The sequence below is a fragment of the Seriola aureovittata genome, chromosome 5, assembly GCF_021018895.1.
Source record: "Seriola aureovittata isolate HTS-2021-v1 ecotype China chromosome 5, ASM2101889v1, whole genome shotgun sequence".
In the NCBI taxonomy this organism is placed as follows: Eukaryota; Metazoa; Chordata; class Actinopteri; order Carangiformes; family Carangidae; genus Seriola; species Seriola aureovittata.
Window position 1 is genome coordinate 676,397 of NC_079368.1, and position 19,809 is coordinate 696,205.

At 40.2% G+C, this 19,809-nt stretch overlaps 1 protein-coding gene across 2 annotated transcripts in view; it reads right to left on the reverse strand.

Annotated features, from left to right (window-relative positions):
- adgrd2 (adhesion G protein-coupled receptor D2) overlaps positions 1–19,809 on the reverse strand; it is a 43,292-nt gene that overhangs the window by 21,320 nt on the left and 2,163 nt on the right. The window contains exons 5-18 of one of the 2 annotated variants that reach the window (XM_056376745.1): positions 18,285–18,404; positions 17,039–17,133; positions 16,492–16,782; positions 14,494–14,605; positions 11,546–11,680; positions 11,071–11,179; positions 8,393–8,498; positions 8,242–8,297; positions 7,911–8,037; positions 7,675–7,778; positions 7,335–7,437; positions 6,332–6,485; positions 2,739–2,872; positions 1,801–1,916 (exon numbers count right to left, since the gene is read on the reverse strand). In XM_056376745.1, coding sequence (XP_056232720.1) covers positions 1,801–1,916; positions 2,739–2,872; positions 6,332–6,485; positions 7,335–7,437; positions 7,675–7,778; positions 7,911–8,037; positions 8,242–8,297; positions 8,393–8,498; positions 11,071–11,179; positions 11,546–11,680; positions 14,494–14,605; positions 16,492–16,782; positions 17,039–17,133; positions 18,285–18,404 — 1,762 coding nt within the window. Of the gene's footprint in view, positions 1–1,800; positions 1,917–2,738; positions 2,873–6,331; positions 6,486–7,334; positions 7,438–7,674; positions 7,779–7,910; positions 8,038–8,241; positions 8,298–8,392; positions 8,499–11,070; positions 11,180–11,545; positions 11,681–14,493; positions 14,606–16,491; positions 16,783–17,038; positions 17,134–18,284; positions 18,408–19,809 lie in introns of both variants that reach the window. The other variant, XM_056376744.1, reaches the window with a different exon arrangement.

Consider the following 19,809-nt stretch of genomic DNA (forward strand, 5'->3'; position numbering starts at 1 on the left):
CGTTTTATATCAAAAAGGTCAAAGGTCAACTTCATAATGTTCATCATAATGTTCTGCAAAAACACTTCTGGTCATTCATCAACACTGTAATTTAGGAAGGAGAGACTGTGACCATGTTTCCTGATACTCAGCTGGTTGCCGGAGGAAATAACCAGGTGGAGGTGGAGGTTTTTTTTTTAACCTGCTGCATTACTTTTTAAACTTCTGACAACAGTCTTGCTCACTGCAGTGATCAGCAGACGGCTGAATGATGACAAGAGCGATCTGGCTCATGTTGTGGTAGGTTTTTTTTGCGGTAGGGGGTGTTGTTTATAATTTAATTATATTGTTGTATTTTATGTTTCAGGTGTTTTTTTATAATGTAACTTTTTTTAAATAAAAAAACGAAATAAAAACATATTATGAACTAGAATCACCTCTTCATGGTTGTTTCATCCACTACTCAAACAAATTTCAGGTTACATCACTGTTTATCCAGTCATATAAAATATTAAACATTTGTGTGAAATTGTGTCATAATTGCTGTGAAGTCTTGAGTAATGGCTGAAAAGTGTGTTATGAGGTCATACTGACCTTGACCTTTGCACCTTGACCACCAAAATCTAATCAGTTCATCCTTGAGTCCAAGTAAAATGTTTGTGCCAAATTTGAAGAAGTTCTGTCAAGGAGTTACCGAGTGATTGTGTCCACTAGGATGAGATGGATGGATAACCTGAAAATAATATTTTCATAAGATGGATTTTATTAATAATATCGATTTTCCATAAAAAGTACTAAATATACTAAAAATTTAAAAAATATTACATATGGGACTGGGCTGAAAATTAAGCGAAATATTATCGAAATATCAATATGGGCAAGTGCGATCAAAATCAGAGGGGCTGGAGTTTTTTTTGACAAAGGTAAAAAGTGTCACATTGTTGGGTATTGTTAGCACCATCAGTGTTGTGGTGCTACAGAGACGCCCCAACCTGCAAATCATATTCTCCAGACCAAAAGGAACATGATTGTTTGGTACAAGACCAACACCTTTTGGATTGTGGTCAAAATTGTTTTTGGAGGATTAAACTGTATTTTGGTCTAGATCTGGATCATGCAAATAAGAGAGAGTAGTGCATCCAAGAAATAACTAAAGCTCTTCTAAAGATGAGAGTTCAGCAGAAACAAAATGGTTTGAGACTGAAAGCCACAGATAAAAAACACTGAGAGGGACCAACAGTTTGTTGGTTCTTCTCTCAGAATCTGTCGACAGCTTTATCCTTTATCATACAAACAGCAATATTTCTGTAATATGTGGTGAAATAATTGATTAAGAAAATAACAGAACTAAGAACGAGCCCCTCAGCCAGTCAAAACCTTTAAAGTGAGGACTTGAACTTTACTGTTGTAAACTGAACACTGCTGGATGGATCCTACAACTCATTTTAAATATCAGAATTTACTGTATGTGCTGTACACTCACACAAACATAAACACACACACACACACACAAACACACACACAGTTCTGCCGGGACCAGGTGTTAAGCTGATAAGCCCTTACAACTCCCACAGCAGGACCGGAGCTAAACTCCCATTCTCTCACACAGTCTGTATTGACTATTGCTGGCTCGACCAAGACAGAATCAACAAGTGTGTATGTATGTGTGAGAGAGAGAGAGGGAGCGAGGGAGAGGGAGAGAGAGAGAGAGAGAGCGTGGGCTCACAAGAGAAAAAGGCTCATGAAAGAACGAGCATGAAAAGCAGGAGGAGAGAGAGAGAGAGAGAGAGAGAGAGAGGCAGAGAAGCCATTGTATCTCACCAGGTGAGGTCAAAGGTCTGCATCTTTGATGCTGAGCTTGGACTGAGCATCTTAGCACGGCGACGAGCACTGGAAACAGTCACCATGACAACCCGACACAGCACAACTGCATTGACCTGCAGGCAGAGGACAACAGCATCAACATGGCCTCCAGCAAACACGAGACGTGCCGCTGCAGATCCACTTAGCTTCCAGCTCACATGTAGAGGAGGGAAAGTTTAGCCTCCTGCTCAGGCTGCAGGAAATCAGTGTTCACTGACGTACGTTACTTCTTTTTTTAGTTGCTCCCTGCCTCTCTCTCCGAGGCAGGAGAAAATAAAATATAAAAGGGAAATGCAAAAGCTCATCTTCATCTAGAAGCTTGCTCCTCTGATTTTGTGATTTTGATTTTGGGGCAAGTCTGGAATCATGCCCCTCATTTATTCCTCCTACTGAAGTCCACTGCGTTTCTTTGTGGTGTTACTAAAATGTTAAGAGTTTCCTTCATGATAAAACATTTGTAAAGTCATTGTTAGATTTTCTTTCTTCTTCTTCTCTGCCTTTGGCTAGTGCACTGCCACAGCCAGTGGTGGATCAAAACACTGTCAGTGCTCGTGCAGGTGCAGCTGTTGGTGCTGGATTCAAACACAAAGGAGACCATGCTAATCTAAACATGGTTAAAGAATGCTTTGGGCTTTTAACAGAGTTCAAACTGTCACTGTATAAAATGAATGTTATCAAATTATGGTTATTATTGTCCCTTCTTTTGCCTTGACCTCCTTTAAATGTTTGAAAATAAACTAATTTAAAAGATTATAGTAAGTCATCACACACACACACACACACACACGCACACACACACAGACACACACACACACACACACAGACACACACACACACACACACACACACACACACACACACACACACACGCACACGCACACACACAGATTACATACCGCCAACACAAATACAACAGGTCCCACAAAGGCCCAGATGGTGTCGGTCTTCACGTTGAGCCAGCAGTGATCCTCTGCCTTGTACTCGTCCACTGATATTGCCAGTGTCACACCGACTATCAGAACAGGAAGTCCTGAAAAACAATCCAGAACCAGAAGATGAACTGTGGTGGGATGTTTAAGGATATTCATGGAGCGGTGACTGTATGAAACACAGTATTTAGTCTGTTGTGTTCTCTTGGTCTATTTAGTCTGAACGGGAACATTGAGCACAGAGAGCTGAGAGAACACCTGAGTGTCTGTGCTGTGGATTCACATTCTGTTCTCATCTCATTGTGTGACACACACTCATACATGGATTTGGGAACATGAACAGTAGCAGCTGCAGGAGGCTTTAACTGGGTTAAGGTTGCAGTATAGAATAACATCACTTCACATAATGTTATCATGAATAAATCATCATTACAACAGCTATAATATACTGGCAATAACTACAAGCAAGTCTAAGAGTGTAAAGCTCCACTAGCGGCCCCAAGAGGATTGGACGTTCATTACAAGAGGGTAAACATGCACAATCTGCCCTGCGGGCATTAGAAGACAGAATTTTCAAAATGGAAATGTTCATCCTCTGGGGAGTGGATTCAGTTTGTTTCATGGTGTCTGCAAGTCTAATTTTAATAGCATCATTCTGTCAGGTTTATAATGTTTTAAATACATCTGGACAGAAGTTAAGATGCTTTGAACAAGAGCACAGACTTTAGCTTTAACATCCTGAGGACAGGAAAAAAGGAACAAAATCACCTTAAGTAAGTGGAGGAACAAAGAGGTTTATGGGAAATGTGGTCTTTGTTGGAACAATAAGACTAATTTTTGCCAAAAACATTGTTGAAAGTCAACATGATTGCATGGAAGACGAGTTGAAAACATTTGACTACAAGTTATCAAGTGTGGTTTCAATTTCTTTATATTTATATTTGTTTCTCTGCCTCTCTGCTGTTCAGCCTGGACTTCACTGATCATTGTGAACACTAACACCAACATATCACCACTGCAACTTTGACATGAAGTCATGAAAAAACCCTTTACACCCTAGAAATTAACATCCAACTGTGTTATCTTAACTGACAATATCATAACCATATTATAACCCAGCAGGCACCAACTGTCAAAATAATGTCAGGAAGACTTTGGACTCTAATGTTAGAAAGATGTTAAATTTTGGTTGGAAATGAAAAGCCTGTTGGCGCCAGAATTCAACGTTATAGTTGTGTGTACAACTGCATGTTAGTACGTGCCAGTCCTTCCTGTTTAACCGCTGGTCCTCCCAACGTTTAAAAACACATCAGCTCCACCCACAGGTTAGTGCAGCATGCAGCACGAAAAGTGAAAGTGAAGTTCCAGAATTTCCTCCACTGAAGAAGAAACATTTTCCTCTAAAAAAGGCCTCAGACAAAGACAGAAATGAAACCAGAGCACATTTGGATTGGACATTGGGACTACTGGTCAGCTGGTGAACCGTCAAAACATCTTTAATGTTTTTATTGGCTCTGTCATTGTCTTTACTAGCTCCATTAGTGTCTTTACTGGCTCAGTCATTGTCTTTAACAGCTCCATCTGTGTCTAGCTCCATAAGTGTCTTTACTGGCTCCATCAGTGTCTTTAACAGCTCTGTCAGTGTCTAGCTAGATTAGTATCTTTACTGGCTCTGTCAGTGTCTAGCTCCATTAGTGTCTTTACTGGCTCAGTCATTGTCTTTAACAGCTCCATCTGTGTCTAGCTCCATAAGTGTCTTTACTGGCTCCATCAGTGTCTTTAACAGCTCTGTCAGTGTCTAGCTAGATTAGTATCTTTACTGGCTCTGTCAGTGTCTTTACCGGCTGCATCAATGTCTTTATCTGCTTCGTAAGTGTCTTATCCGGCTCCGTCAGTGTCTTTACCAGCTCCGTCAGTGTCTTTCTCAGCTACATCGGTGTCTTTACCGGCTGCATCGGTGTCTTTAATGGCTGTGTCAGTGTCTTTACTGGCTCCGTCAGTGTCTTTATCAGCTCCATCAGTGTCATTCCTGTAACAACAGCCCCAGTGGATAAATCCAAGGCTGAACTTCTGTCCCAGTCTGACTGTGTTGTTGTTGGTGGCAGCTGTGTGTTTGCAGAGAACTGGCCTTCGTGTGACAGTATCTTAATATTTCTGTACTTAGATTTGGCTGCAGCATGTGAATCAGCACAGTTTCTATCGAAATTGTGGATCATGGATTACACTAATTAACTGGTGAGGATGCAGTGAATGTCACATCAGAAATATTAGTGGATATATCTACTCGAGTAAATAAATAAATAATTTATAAAATCAACTGTGTGTTAGGTTAGTTCTGAACAATGAGACCAGATTTTACATTGCTGATAAATAGTAAATAATTAACGTGATGTGACTGAAATAATCTCAGTGTTTCATGTGACAGTGTCTTCTTTTATTAATGGTTTGATTTCTGAGAAGGAATCACAGTGGAAATAAATATTTAGCTTTACTGTGTTTTTATTTGTTACAAGTTAATTGTACGGCAGGATTAATCTAATCTAATTTTATCTAATCTAATCTTATCTAATCATTTCCACTTTCAGTATTATTTACAACTGAGGTCATCATCTTTTGCTAAACACACATTAAGTGTAAATGCGAGATTATTGATGTGTCCTTCAACCACACTGCTTCAGCACTGGTACACTTTCTCCTCTTTTCTTTTTGACAGTCTACTAAAAACTTTTCTGCTATGTTTACTGTTGCTCTTTATCCTGATTTGACTGAAAGAAAATTGCAATGGTGAACATTTGTTGTTTTCATCTAAATGACACACCAACTGTATCTGATGTTAAAAAAAACAACCAAATAGATGCACAGTGTAAATTGTGACAACCCATTTTGTTAAGCTGCATAAATCCAGTCACAACAGCTCCACTAAAGTTACATGTAGTAGGATTTATCTGATTTTGATAATTATAAATTAAACATACAAGAAGAAAACACTGTATCCTGAATGTTTTGCATTAAAGCAAATTTGGTATATATATACTTTTATACCATATAGCGCTTTCCTTACTCAAAGTACTTTACAATACTTGCCACATTCACCTATTCACTAACACATCCATACATCACAGTCACACAGTGATGGAACAGCAGTCAGGGGCAAAGTGAGGTTCAGTATCTTGCCCAAGGACACTTCGACAAGCGGACTGGAGGAGCTGGGGACTGAACTACTTACCTTCTAATTAGTGGATGACTCGCTCTACCTTCTGACCCACAGCCGTCCCATTTGTAATATGTTTCAAATTAAAGCTGATATCAAGATCAATTATCACATTATCATGAGGTAAAAACACCAGGGTGTCAGATGTGTGATGATATGAAGTACGAACCATGATGTAAAATAAAAATCTTGTCTTCACTATAGAAATAAAAGAATAACAGGAAGCTGTAGGTTTAGAATCAAACATTTACATGCGCCTCTGCTGCTGGACAAGGCGACAGTCAGTGTTGAATCTATCTCGTCTTCAGGATTCATGCAGTTTAACCAGGTCATAAATCAGTCAGTTTACCCCAGCCGATGACGTAGTAGAGCTTCATCCTGCGGTCCTCACTGATGTTGACGGACACGACTTTGCTCCAGAGCAGCAGGCCCTCCACCAGCATCCAGGAGAAGGATGCCATGAAGAAGAGGTGGAGCAGTGCCGTCACCATGAAGCATGCTGCCTGCAGGTTTGGAAATATCTTATAAGCTTAGCGAGTACCTGCGAGCATCCAATCAGCCAATCTAGTGGCAGCAGTGCAGTGGATAAAATTATGTATCAACAGTCCAGGCTGGTGGTGGGGGTGTAATGGTGTATACATGAAAAAAATATTGGTTTGGACCTTCAGTAAAACTATTTGGTTAATGGCTCACCAAGCCTTATTTTCTCATTGATCTTCTTTTGCTGACTGAAAAGTTCCTACACAACACACCATTTGTCCTTTTCTCTTTCAAAATCTCAAACAGATGTGGTAAAAAATGTATTACTGAAACTGTAATGCCGTGTTTGAATTCAAAAATTACAGTCGATAATTTCAATACGGTGTTTGAAGTAGTTTTCCTTTCTGTCCAGCAGAAGTTGAGCTTAAATTTGCATACCCTATTTACATATTAAAGATCGGCAGTATTTATTATTAACTAAGCTAATCAAATTAGGAGGACATTATCAAGCTAAGCAAAACCAACAACCCCATGACAGTGATGGGGTTGTTTTCTTATGTTAGTATTGAATTTTTAAAAAATATTGTAAGAACAAAGCAATAAGTTGAAAGCAAACATCAACCTCCGAGACTGAAAAATGAAGCCAAAACAGAAGAACCAATAGCTGCAATTCTTCTAATGACCACTAGAGTCTGGCTCTAGGTGTGAGTATTGTATAATAACCTTCCAGCCATGATCCAGGCTGAATTAGACTGTGGTCTGGCAAGGCCTCTGCATTCAGAGAAATGTATTATTATTATTATTATTATTAATTTGTGAATTATGCACTTACACACTTGAAATGCACAAATATGTCGTATGTGAAATTTCACCTCGTTGACAGATGCCCAATCACTGCACATCAACAGCAGCTCAGCGGTTCCCAGAGAAACGATCAGGTTCTTGTGGACTGTGGTCCGGTCTGATTTAGGGACACTGCACAATTAAAGACACACACACACATAAATGAATGTAAGCACACAGCACGAGTATCTGAGTGAGGATCTGACAGTTTTTCAAAAATGTTTCACAAATGCAGAGCTGTTCACATATCTACAGAGCACAATGTTCTGGGTTTTTTTTCCCATTTATTGAAGTGAATCTGGCAGTTTTATGAAATGCTTTTCACCCTCAGCGCTTTACAGAGTGCACTCTGTGACGTTTGTGACTCACCCCACAGCAATGAAGAGGATGAAGGTGAAGAGGAGGCCACACAGAGACACTCCACAGCCGATGAACGTCAGCACCTGCAGAGCGTTTTCGTTCTCTGGGCTCCTCTGACACACACACACACACACACACACACACACACACACACACACACACAGCGTGAGCTGTAAATAGCAGCACATGCTGTAGATGAAAGCCTACACAAAACACACTGTGATAATTTGAGAGAGGAATGTTACCTGGGCTTCGTAAACCTGCAGCAGCAATGCAAAATTGGTGGTGTGGTTGCAGTGGCACACAGTGTATCCATATTCTTTGGACACCACCTCACAGCCTCTGGTATTCCACCACCCACCAGCCTCCGGACTAGGTAGACACAAACAGTGCATACTTACATATCTACATACACCAGGAACGCCAAGAATGAAAATATTTTCCTATCTAAAACTTTTGCAGCATTTAATCAAATTTTTACATTGAGGCAGGTGAGATAACTGTTGCATTAGCTACAGAGAAATCTGAGACCTCCACATCGGCTGTGCTTTTTCAAAAATACTCATTGGTACGTACGTGAGATCAAAATCCCAGAAGGCACACACTGGATCATACACAGCACCGGTGGGATTCTGCAGTAAATACAGAATACATAATGAGTATTCATTAAATATCTATATAAAGAAATAAAAGGTGGAGATGACAATAGGAATTTCAGAGAGCTAACCTGTACTCTGTGCTGGAGCTGGAAACTAACTGCCGTGCTAACTGGCTGGTCATCTCCCAGTGCGGTGGAGGATATGACTGAGGAGCCCAGGACGGTGCCCAGATACCTGGTTATATACACATTCATTTCTATTATAAGAGACACAAGGAGCGAGCTGCAGACATACATGAAGACTATGTAGAATATGCTTTACACTAAGAAGGCATTTTCTTACCACAATGACAGAAGTAAGTGTTGTATTACCTGAAGTAGGGCTGGGCGATATAAAAATCATATCGTGTTAATAATCTTCATATCAGTCGATATCGATTATATCACGATATAAACCAAATCACTATTTCTGTCAAGCTTAAAGGTTCATTTTTACTCCTAAGTGAGATGTGAAGATATCATAAGGATCATTTTGGTTTTAAATATAATTTTTTTTTCTCAGAAGTTGAACATGACAAATACGCTGAAGAACATTATACAACTGTATTTAAAATAAATAAAATAGGTATATATTATAAACTAAAATCTTAGCTCTGACCATCAAAAGCTTCGTCCGGGACTGTAAAGTCTTGCATTGCGCGTGCTCTAAGGATGGCACTGCCTCAGATGATATAAAAGATTAGTGGTATTAACTGTCTTGGCGGGAACATGCTTTTGACACAGTTTGCAGTGCACGCTACTCTGCTTCTTATCGGACTTTAATTAGCCAAAGTATCTCCACACTACCTCATTCCTCTGACCCTTCTTTTCAACAATGTCCTCGTCTTTTGAGCCTTGGCTGTATGTGTTGTGGTGTCTTCTTTTTTATTTAGTTTTTATTAACATTTTCTGCCGTCATTTTCTCTTTCATCTCTCTCCCGCTCCTGACACACAGGCGGGAACGGCCGCAGTAGCCCAAACATTACCAGCTGCTTCTCCTGCTCTGTCCTGTGTGCGTCAACCAAACCTGACGTGACCAGCCACATGATTGCTTCGGCGCAATGCTATTGTCATTATCATTGGCTGTTTGTATTTTCTGTCGAAACATGGATGAAGGAGTTCTATCGACGTTGTATCGACCACGTTTTATATTTCTATCGAGGAAAAGCTATTTTTGCGATAATTATCTTTATCATTTTATCGCCCCGCCCTGACCTGAAGGTTTTTTTTAATATCTTCCTAAAAACAATCCTTTGATTTGTTTCAATTTAGCACACGTGGTATTTTCTATTCTAATTCTAAGTCTTACATATGACATTTTATATTTTAGCTTAAGTGGATAGATGTGAATGTTTGCTAACATGTTTGCAAAAAGGCAGTTTCAAACTCACGTAAAGCACGTTACTCAATATAAGATAATAATTAAGATAATATGAAGTCAGATGTGTTATGTAGGTTAATATCTTATTCTAAAAGCTAAAATAGATTCCAAAGGTTCGACCCCATTATGTCCATAAGACTGCAAACCAATACAACAAGATATAACTGATTGTATACTTTCTCATTTCGGTGGATGTTTTCACATGATGTGCCCTTAGAGTGCTTGTGCTACAATGCTAGACTAGGCTAACTATAGCTTACATAGCTTTCATGTAGCTTTATGTTAAGGTTCCAACTAATGACTGAAATCCAATTTATTTCCAAAAGGGTCTTTTTAGATTTTTAGATTAGGGTTGTGAAATCTCTGCCATAATAACCACAAATTTAGTTGTTGAATTATTCACTTGTTTAAGCTTGACCTACATTTCATTTTCAATCAATGACAGTGAGGCAGCGTGATTCCTATTTTCGCGTAATTCACCAATGTGTTTTTTCCCCAATTCAATTATATTGCGGAATATTTGTGATACAATTACCTTACAATAAAGCTAAAATTCCACAAAAAACAACACTTTAAATGCCAAATTTATTTTCCTCTTGAGAGAAGGTAGCTTAGCCACTAAAACAGTTAGCATTATTCTGGGGAAAAACCATGAGCCACTGTGGGAGCAGACATATCGCCTTGTCAAACAGGTGGAGTAATAAATTAGCTAGCTATTAATAGTTTCATGACATTTATCCTAGTTCATCAGCATCTTCTTTTGGCACTCTCAGAAAGTCCTAGTCCTGTCACATGTGCTGTCTGATCCTGGACAACAACAACAATGTGGGGGTAGATTTGGTGGTGGCCAAGAGAGTCAGGCACACTGAAGTTTAACTTCATCAATTTGACAACATAACTGAACAGATGACAATGAATTCTTTCCAGGGGACACAAAAAAGTGATGAGCTCAGCTGGGATGCAGCAAAGATGCTCTTTGTGGTTTTGAAGTGATTTGTCAGTTGCATTTTGTAAAATTAGCTAAAACTTCCTTGAATTGGCAGGCTAATGAATAAGCCAAAGGCTAAAGCTAGGTTAACAGCAGATGTCCACAATACTGATGAGAAGATCAGAGTGTTTGTCTATTTGGTTGTTTTGTGTGTTTGCAGCACGTTATCAAATTCATGAAGATGTTTTCTTCATTTCTTTATGTTTTGTCTATGTGTAAATGTGTGCAGGCATAATTATCACTTTAGTGGATTAACCCACTTTTCAACATGGAAATATTCAGTCAGTCACCCGAGTCCACGAGTCATTCGCTGACTATTCTGCAATATCTGATCAAAGAAATATCCCATAATGTGAAAAGTGAGAGTACCACAGAGAATGAAAAAAAGCATCCATTTACCTCTGGCTGCCGTCTGTGACGGTGGGAACCATAGTGATGTTCTCCTCAGGACTGAAAAGAGGCCGCAGAGAGCCATACCACGTGTTGACCAACGTGAGCTTCTGGAAGCCTGAACATTCACCACAACAGATAGATGGAGCTTTCTTCAGCTTGCACCAGACAGTTTAACAAAACAGTACCAAGGGAAATGTAGTTCATTTAGGATCATGCATTGTTTAAGATGAATAGTTGTTGCAAAACCCAACAATGCGCCTCCATCTCCACTTCACTGTGAGACCTTGGGAGTGTAAGTAGGTGAATGCATGCTACATTCACATGTCTGTTGTTGGTACATTGTCAACTGCATTCATTGGCAAGACTTAGGTTAATAAAATGCGTGTTCTCTCTCCAAACACTCGGCACTGTGATAGATAAGTCTGAATAAGTGTCTGCTGTAAGTGGAGGAAGATGATTGCGTCTTGCAGCATTTTCCTACCGTTGTTATGGAGATCCTGTATCTTCTGATGTGGGACTGAAATACAGTCTAGGTTGGTGTGTTTCTCTGTGTCAGGCCCACAGAAGCTCAGTCCTCTGGATCCTTCCTGCAGCATGTGCTGCTGTACCTCCACTTCTTCAAAAGGAACAGCAGCAAAGAGATTTACTCAGTTACTGTTCAATTTTTCTGCATAAAGTTCCTTGAATACACCGTGTGTAACTTCCGCCTCTAGGAGTCTCTCAATCAAAACAATATCAAAAGACGGCGTTGGGTGACGTCATGAAATAGGGTGGGATCATGGGAGTTGCTGTCTTCATCACCATTACTGGAAGCTCCTCCCAGTTTGGATTCCTTCAGTGTCAGTGGTTTAAGACACCAAATAGACCCAATGATTCTAACCGTTAAAAACACTGAATAAAGCAGTTTTGCATTACAAGTCAGGCTGCAATGTGCAAAATTAGTGGTAAATTATTGGATAAAGTTAAAAGGCTTTGGAACTATCTATCAATCTCTGCTAGTGGAGTTCTGGGAGTTTGAAAAGGGTGGCAGTAGGAACTGGGATTTAGTGGAATAAAGGTGGGGCCCTGTGGATGCTGGCCACCTGTCCCTCAATGGCTGTGGACAGAGACTGATGCAGAGTTGTCAATAAAAGAATTAATACAGAAAGGTGAAATAGGAACGCCTTAGGAAAAGGCTGAATCACTCTATGAATATTTATACTCATGGCTCAAGAGATTCTGAAAGCAGAGGAGTGGGATTAGGCATATACGTACCCCATAATATACATACATTACAGCTGTTAGGGTAGAGGGTTGCCTGAAGGGATATCAATACTCTACAGTATTAGTTGATTTATTGTGGGAACTGTGGTGAGTGAAGAAGGTGGTTTTGGGGGTTGCCAGCACATGTTGAGGGTGATGAGGTGGGTGATAGGGCAAATTTAGGCAGGCATGTGCCAATTGGCAAGATGGAGTGTTGCAGTGTCATCAGTCAGAGACTGAATCATCAATGGCAGCAAGAGTGGGATGAGGACAACAGAGGGAGAAAAGTATACAACATCCAACCATCAGTTAAACCTGGCAACGAAGTGAACATTCGTAACCAAGCAGAGATCAAGTTGACAAGACTAAGGCTGGGACGATGTGGACTACCAAATTAGTTGATGCAAGTGGGGAATCACAGAGGTGGCAAATGTGAAAAACTGTGGAGACCTGGAGTCTATACAACACATCCTGGTACATTGCCCACTAAGGGGAGGGTTTAATTAGTGGAATTGCTGGTAATTTAAAAAAATGGAAAAATTGAAATTTACATGTAAGCTTAGACAGAGTTATGCTAGTAGTTTCCCCCCTACTTGTAGGCTTTGTGCTAAGCTAGGCTATATTTTCACTGTGTATTCTCACACTGAACCAGCTACTCAGGCTCTAACCTATGATGGATGTTTACAACAGACAGTTTGAGTAACAGTTTTCCTGTTAACCTTCATTTTTCTCTTCTTGTGGTTTGTTCAGAGCCTGACTTCCTGTCCCATATGAACCTATTTTTAACCATGTCTCCACATTTAGGTTTATCAGAAACAACAGAACTGATGGAGCTAAAATAAATCCCAACTTGTATTAAAACATATATTTATTTTACAATCCCTGAAAATGTGTTTCAATTGAAATATTTTTCAACAGCCTTAAATATGAACAACTATAGCTAAATCATTAGTTACTATATATTAAGTTTCCAGCTGAGCTCCACCCACTACAAACTGGTGAGAGAAGCACAGACAGAAATCTCTGTCTGATCGACCTTGATGTACATTTCCTCACCTAACCCTATGTAAGATGGAAAACAAGTGTATTCAACAAAGCATCACATTATCCCAGGTCTGTCCATTTAGAGGCTCCATATTTTCCTCTTCCTCTGTGTTTTATTTGAAGTGTTGATCCATAATAGGATATATTTGTCGTTTTAAGAACCAAAAACCATCTCAATGTAGTTATACATCTCCTCTCTCAGGCTTCTGTCTGGAGCTCTAGTAACAACAGGTCGGTGAGAAGAGAGGCTCAGGGCCTCCTCTCTTCTGATTGGCTGACTGTTTTCTGAGTGATCCAATAGAAATATAGCAGATTTCAGGTAAAACACACAAAGAAACCAAATCCTGCAAGGTTGGATGGGGGGTCCAGGTGGGCGGGGCTTGGTGTCTGCTTTGTTGTGACATCACAAAGTCCCAGAAGTCATGACGGCTTGTTTTAAGAACAGGCTGTGTGCATTTCTCTGTGGACTGAGCGCTTTGATACTTTCACAGTATTAATATAGAACCTAGACCTGCTTTATAATCAAACGACACATGGACATCTACCTTTAGACTTGATGGACCTTCTACAGCTGTTTTCATTTGGCAGCTTTTTCATATTGAGGTAGTTTCCACTTGTTAATTAGCAGCCGTTATGATTAAGAATAGAAACTGATGCAATATTTTAAAACTGTCAGGACTGCATCATTTTGTAAAACCCGTGGAAATATTACATGTGTGTTCATGTCTGTCTAGGCAATTTTATTTGTATAGCACATCATCACACAAAGAGGTCATTCAATGGGCTTAACAGAAATAAAAGACACATAAAAATAGAAGTAAAAAGCATAATAAGAAACCTGTATAAAAACAGTATAAAAACAGATTATAAACTAGATTATATCTCATTAAAGTGCAAAGATTAAAAGATTAAAAGTCACTTATGGGCAGATTTGATCTCCATTGGAAGCTGCTTATAGCCGCTGGCAGCATGTTTAGTTTTAACTTAGGTTTGAAACCATGGTTGTGAGGACATTTCGGCTGGTCCTCACTTCAACTTCAAAGGGCTGTTTTAAAGTTAAGGGTAGGGTTAGGGAATGCATTATGTCAGAGTGTCATCACTACTAATGTAAGACAAGCGTGTGGGTGTGTATGTGTGACTCACTGATATTGGGGCTGTGAATAGTCAGGTGATCAGTCTCTGCCATCATGCGAGGGCTCAGGCTGGTCACCATCCGGTCAATGCTCTTGACCACGTCCATGGGGCCATTCACCACCTGAAACACCCAGATTGGCAGCAGCACTCACTCACTCTGCGCTGCTCAGCATGGCTGTCAAAGCTAAAGAGGTACATTTCAAAATGACCATTCATATGCCGCACAATGACAGAACGCTTTCAGTGCCGTAAACTGTTTGCCAGAGTCCATGCTCAGTTTGGCTGAAGTGGGAGATAGGCCTATAATGCGTGGTACAATCATGGGATTTGCCATTGTTTGTTCTGAAATTCCTCGTTCTGAATTCAATATGCCCATCTAAGAGCTGAGCCTTAGAGACAGAGCTGGGAGTAGAGCGAGGTAGGTTTGTGGATGAGTATGGCCACAGTTTGTCAGAGTGCTGCTCATCCATTGAGTCTGGGCTGAGGTGGCCTTGGAGCTCTGAGAGGCCTGGGGGTGGGGTAGGGTGGGGGTGGGGTGATGGTGGGTGTACTCTACTACAAGGCACAACTCCATACAGAGCCACTCTACACACATCAATAGTGCAGAGGCAGAGGTGACAAAACGTATACAGATTTGGTTCTATGGTTTGGGGAGAACGCAAAGTCCCAGCAGTTACTGGATCAGAGCTGGTTCTGTTCAGAAACTCACAATGTGAAAATGAATTAATCTACATCTTAATCAAGAGGTAGGAACCATGTTCTTAGCTCTGCTCTACAGTTCTTATGGAACGCCATCATTCCGGTTCTGATGATGAGCTCTTATAATACATTACCTATAGAAGCACACTGCCCTCTAGTGCTTGAGAACTGGAATAGCAGCACTCTATCTATCTATCTATCTATCTATCTATCTATCTATCTATCTATCTATCTATCTATCTATCTATCTATCTATCTATCTATCTATCTATCTATCTATCTATCATCTATCTATCTATCTATCTATCTATCTATCTATCTATCTATCTATCTATCTATCTATCTATCTATCTGTCATGAATTCATTCTACTGCCCCACAGAGGACTTCTTCTCCTCATGGAGCCACATTAACAGATGTGATAAACAGGTCTGAAGACTGACAGGGATCCATCCATCCAACAGCTGTATTAAAGAGAGAACGTGAGCTTGGTTTGACTAGCACAGCTGTATATCTCTATCTGTAGCTATCCTATGCATGTATGTTGGTGAATAAATATATACATTTATTTTTTCTATTGCAGTGCTGAAAGCCTACTGTGAGGTATCACAATCGCTGCAGAAAAATACGGCCATTCTTTTATTGTAATCTTGGCTTATGCAAAGGAAGCAGCTCAAGCTGAGGTTAAAGGGTCTGAATTTTATTGATCCTGATTTTGCTCCCTGATCCCCTGACCCTAAACCAACATAAATAGTATTTACTAGATCTGCAAAACTAATATAAAATATAATTGAAATCACTTGGTCAAGTGCAATTTACAAATCACAGGAGCTGCAATTTTTTTTGATAAAAATTTTTCACAGCATTGTTGTGCATTGTTAGCACCAAAAGTGTTGTGGTGCTTTTTAGCAAAAATGAATTTTTTTTTAATTCCAGTTGAAATCACAATATCTGCCAAGATAATCATAATAAAATTTTTTTGCATATTGTGCAGCCCTAGTATTTACTTTTTACTAGTATTATAATATATAATTTATATACAACAACAATTTATGATCTAAAAATGTTTTAATTGGGTCTAACAGTTCTCTTTGAACTAAATTTGAAATAGAAAATTTTATTGCAATAACAGTATCAAACTGAAAAAATACATTGTGTTAAATGCCTGCAGGATAAAAATGTCCTTAGTGTCCCTGAGCCTAAATTATCGGCCACAGCTGATATAGATACCATCAGCAGAAAGTAAAAATGATGCACAGAGAGCAGCCACATATGAAGCAGATCTGAAGAAACAGTGAGGGAGTGCTACCTCTCTGATGGCCTGCCACTTCGCGGTGTTGTCTTCACTGAGGATGCTGTCCGCCACACTGACAAAGTGCTGGCTGAGCTCCTGGATGCTCTCCTGGCTTTGGTTGGTGGAGTCAGCCGATGGATGCGTGGGGATGTCAGCAGCCAGAGACAGAAGCTGGATGAGGGACACCATGTCTGCCGGCTGCAGTCCCTCCTGCTGGGTGTCCTCCAAGGCCTGGACAGAGACATCCAGCAGGGCAGAGGCTTGGGCGAGGCTACTCAGCCCTGAAGGCTGCTGCTCCAGCACGGGCTGGGAGAGACAGAGACACCAGGGTCCAAACAGGGTTTTTAATTCATATTTATTTTGGACATTACTGTATGAAAATGTTTCATGGACCTCTGTGGGAGTCCTCCATCTCTTATGTAATGTATCATTTAGTACATGAAGACAAGTGTTAACTCTATGTTAGGTGTGGTTTACATGCTGCAAAGTCATTTGACAACAACAAACAGAAAGTGTTAAGATGTGGGAAAAGAAGGGAAAGGAAGATTTCTAGGTCGTCTACCTGGGTTTTGTTGGAAATCTTCATCAGATGGTTCATGAAGGTGGTCGGCTGAGACCTCTGAGAATCACTCATCTGCTTCATCTTCAGGTAACGCTCTGTGCCAAAGACAATTTCACATCAGTACACTGGCCCGAAGAGCTCAGTGCACTGCAACTTAAGAAAACACATGCAAATAAACAAACGTGCTGTAAATTCAGTCCTACAACACCACAAAGTGTTTCCAGGGGACACTAAAAAGTGATGAACCTGACTGGGACTTTTGAAGTCAAAAGCACTGGATAAAACGTGTGTCACAGCATCACTTTTTTTCTTTCGAAGTTATGTTTTGCCTTGATTCTGATAGAGAGAGAGGGAGAGAGAGAGAGGGTGATCACAGGGCCACAGGTTGGACTCGGATAAAGGATTACACTTTAATGCCCCACTCCCAGCTGCCCAGCCCGCCCCTACACTTGTGTCCGTAGGAAACATTTCCATTGTGTTGTAGGACAGAATTTTCAGTGCGATTGTGTATTTACATGTGTTTTTTGCAGTGCATTTGTTGTTAAATTGATGAAGATGTTTTCTGAATTTGCAGCATGTTTGTGTCTGCATGTGTTTCCTTAAATTTGCAGTGCATTGAGCACTCAGGACCACCCTGCATCAGGACTGATAATATAATGGCTGCTGTGAGATTTTATCTCTCAGCTGAAGGCATTCAATCCTGAGACTGCTGAGGCATCCCAGAATAAAACACTGAACTCCCAGGGGTACCTGACCCCCAACTTCCCTCTCAGCGGGGGGGGGGGGGGGGTTTCCTGCACTTAAAGCTCAGACATTCTCATTTAGTTAGAGCTGGCTCACATATTATACATGTGTACTCTTATCAGCGTCTCTAACAAACCATCCTCTCTGCTCTACTTGACAACTAAAATGACAGATTACAAGAAATGTTTCATGTATGTAAACAGAATGGTCTCAGACTTTTGGACCCTGTTTGTTATGATACTTCCTCCATTTCTCTGGATCATCTCTGAGATGATTCTACACCTTAGTTGGAGTTCACCTATGGTAAACTCAGCTGATTGAAGAAAGGCACACACCTGTTATAAAGACTGGTTATTATAACATTAATAACATATACTATATAGAAATACTACATGAACCTCAAGCTGCACCGTCATGTGTTACCTCAGTCAATACAGTGTATCCAGATTATTAACAATGAGACCAGACAAGCCTGGTGTTGTGGACAGTGTGTGAGCCTCACCTCTGCTGCTCCTGCAGATGAACGGCAGTGGATCAGAGCAGTCAGCCAGTCCAAACTGTGGGAGCTGGTGTGACCAGCTCTGCAGAGTCTTGCAGCCCTGCAGCTCCACCTGCTGGTGCACTGCTGCCCACATAAACACACACACACAAGACAGGGGTGTTTAAAGGTCTTTACTGGTGAAAAATCTCAACAATGGATGAGGTAAATTTGATGCAAAAGACTGGTGGCAGAAAAATCTGTCTTAGTGACTTTCACTCTGTCTGGATCAGGGGTCTCCAACATGTGGTGCCCTAGGCGACATGCAGTGATAGAAACTCTTCTGATAACAGAACAGAGACAAACTAAACTTTTCCAACAAACAGGAAACATGTTGCCATAGATACAATGAGTTAAGCTGTGGGCTTCAACTTGAGCCCCGTCTTTCTTTTTTTTTCGCCCATGTTTTTTTTTCAATTTGGAAAATGAATTGTAGTGAATGATCTATTTTTACTTCCTGTTTCTCATGAACCATTGGATGAACTTACAACTATCACTGATCACTGACTGAGGAGCTTCTTCTTCTCTGGTTTCTAATCAGATTTATGGAGGTTTATTTACAGTGGTGTTCTCAGGTGTGACTGAATCATGACTCAGATCTTTGACACTAAAATTGATGTTTTGGTACAAAATGTGAGTTTTGGATACTGATATTAGATGTTTTGTTTAATTATCTTATTCATCTGATCTGGTTTGGAGACTCAGATTCAGTTTGAGTGTTTTCATATGTGAATAAATGTTACCAGTAATATAAGAGATGAGGAGCTTTGTCAAAGTAGCTCTCAGAGTAAAAAAAGGTTTGAGAGCCCTGGTCTGGATGGGCAGGCCACTTTAGGGAACGACTGAACCACCAGAGGCGACACACCAGTTATTGACAAACCTGCTCTTTACTGATCTGACATCAGGATGAGAGCTAGAACAAAAACTAAGGAAACTCAAGGCTAAAAAAAAGAACATGTAACAAGAACAGTAAAATATGAAGAAAGCAACATTAAATACACATACTGTGATATTAGCATATCAAATAAATAGTCAAGACTCACAACTTGGTAAACTCACGCAAACTCACACTATTGTAGTTACAATTAAAGGAGTAATCCACCTATTTAGTACGTCACCTCCACAAAAGATTGGGGTTCTTACAAGGGACAGATTAGATTCTTAAATTCCCTTTGGCTGATTTGGGTTATGTTGTTTCTATCCAGATGCACTGCAGTTGTCTTAAAAGGATGAATAACCATCTTCAGGTGTCTTGGTGTGAATTTCTTGGAACAGAACTTTGCTGCAACAAGGTCCAATGAAGCAAGAAACTCGAGTGGTGGATGGAGGTCAAACTGAAAGTGAGCACATCTGAAATCCTTGCTAATGCCTCAATTCAAAGGAAAACTGTGCACAAAACTAGGGTAAACACAGTCGGTCAAAGAACCAGGAAGTGAGTCCGTAAATTGTGATGAATGTTTACAACAGACAGTTTGAGCATGATTTTTTT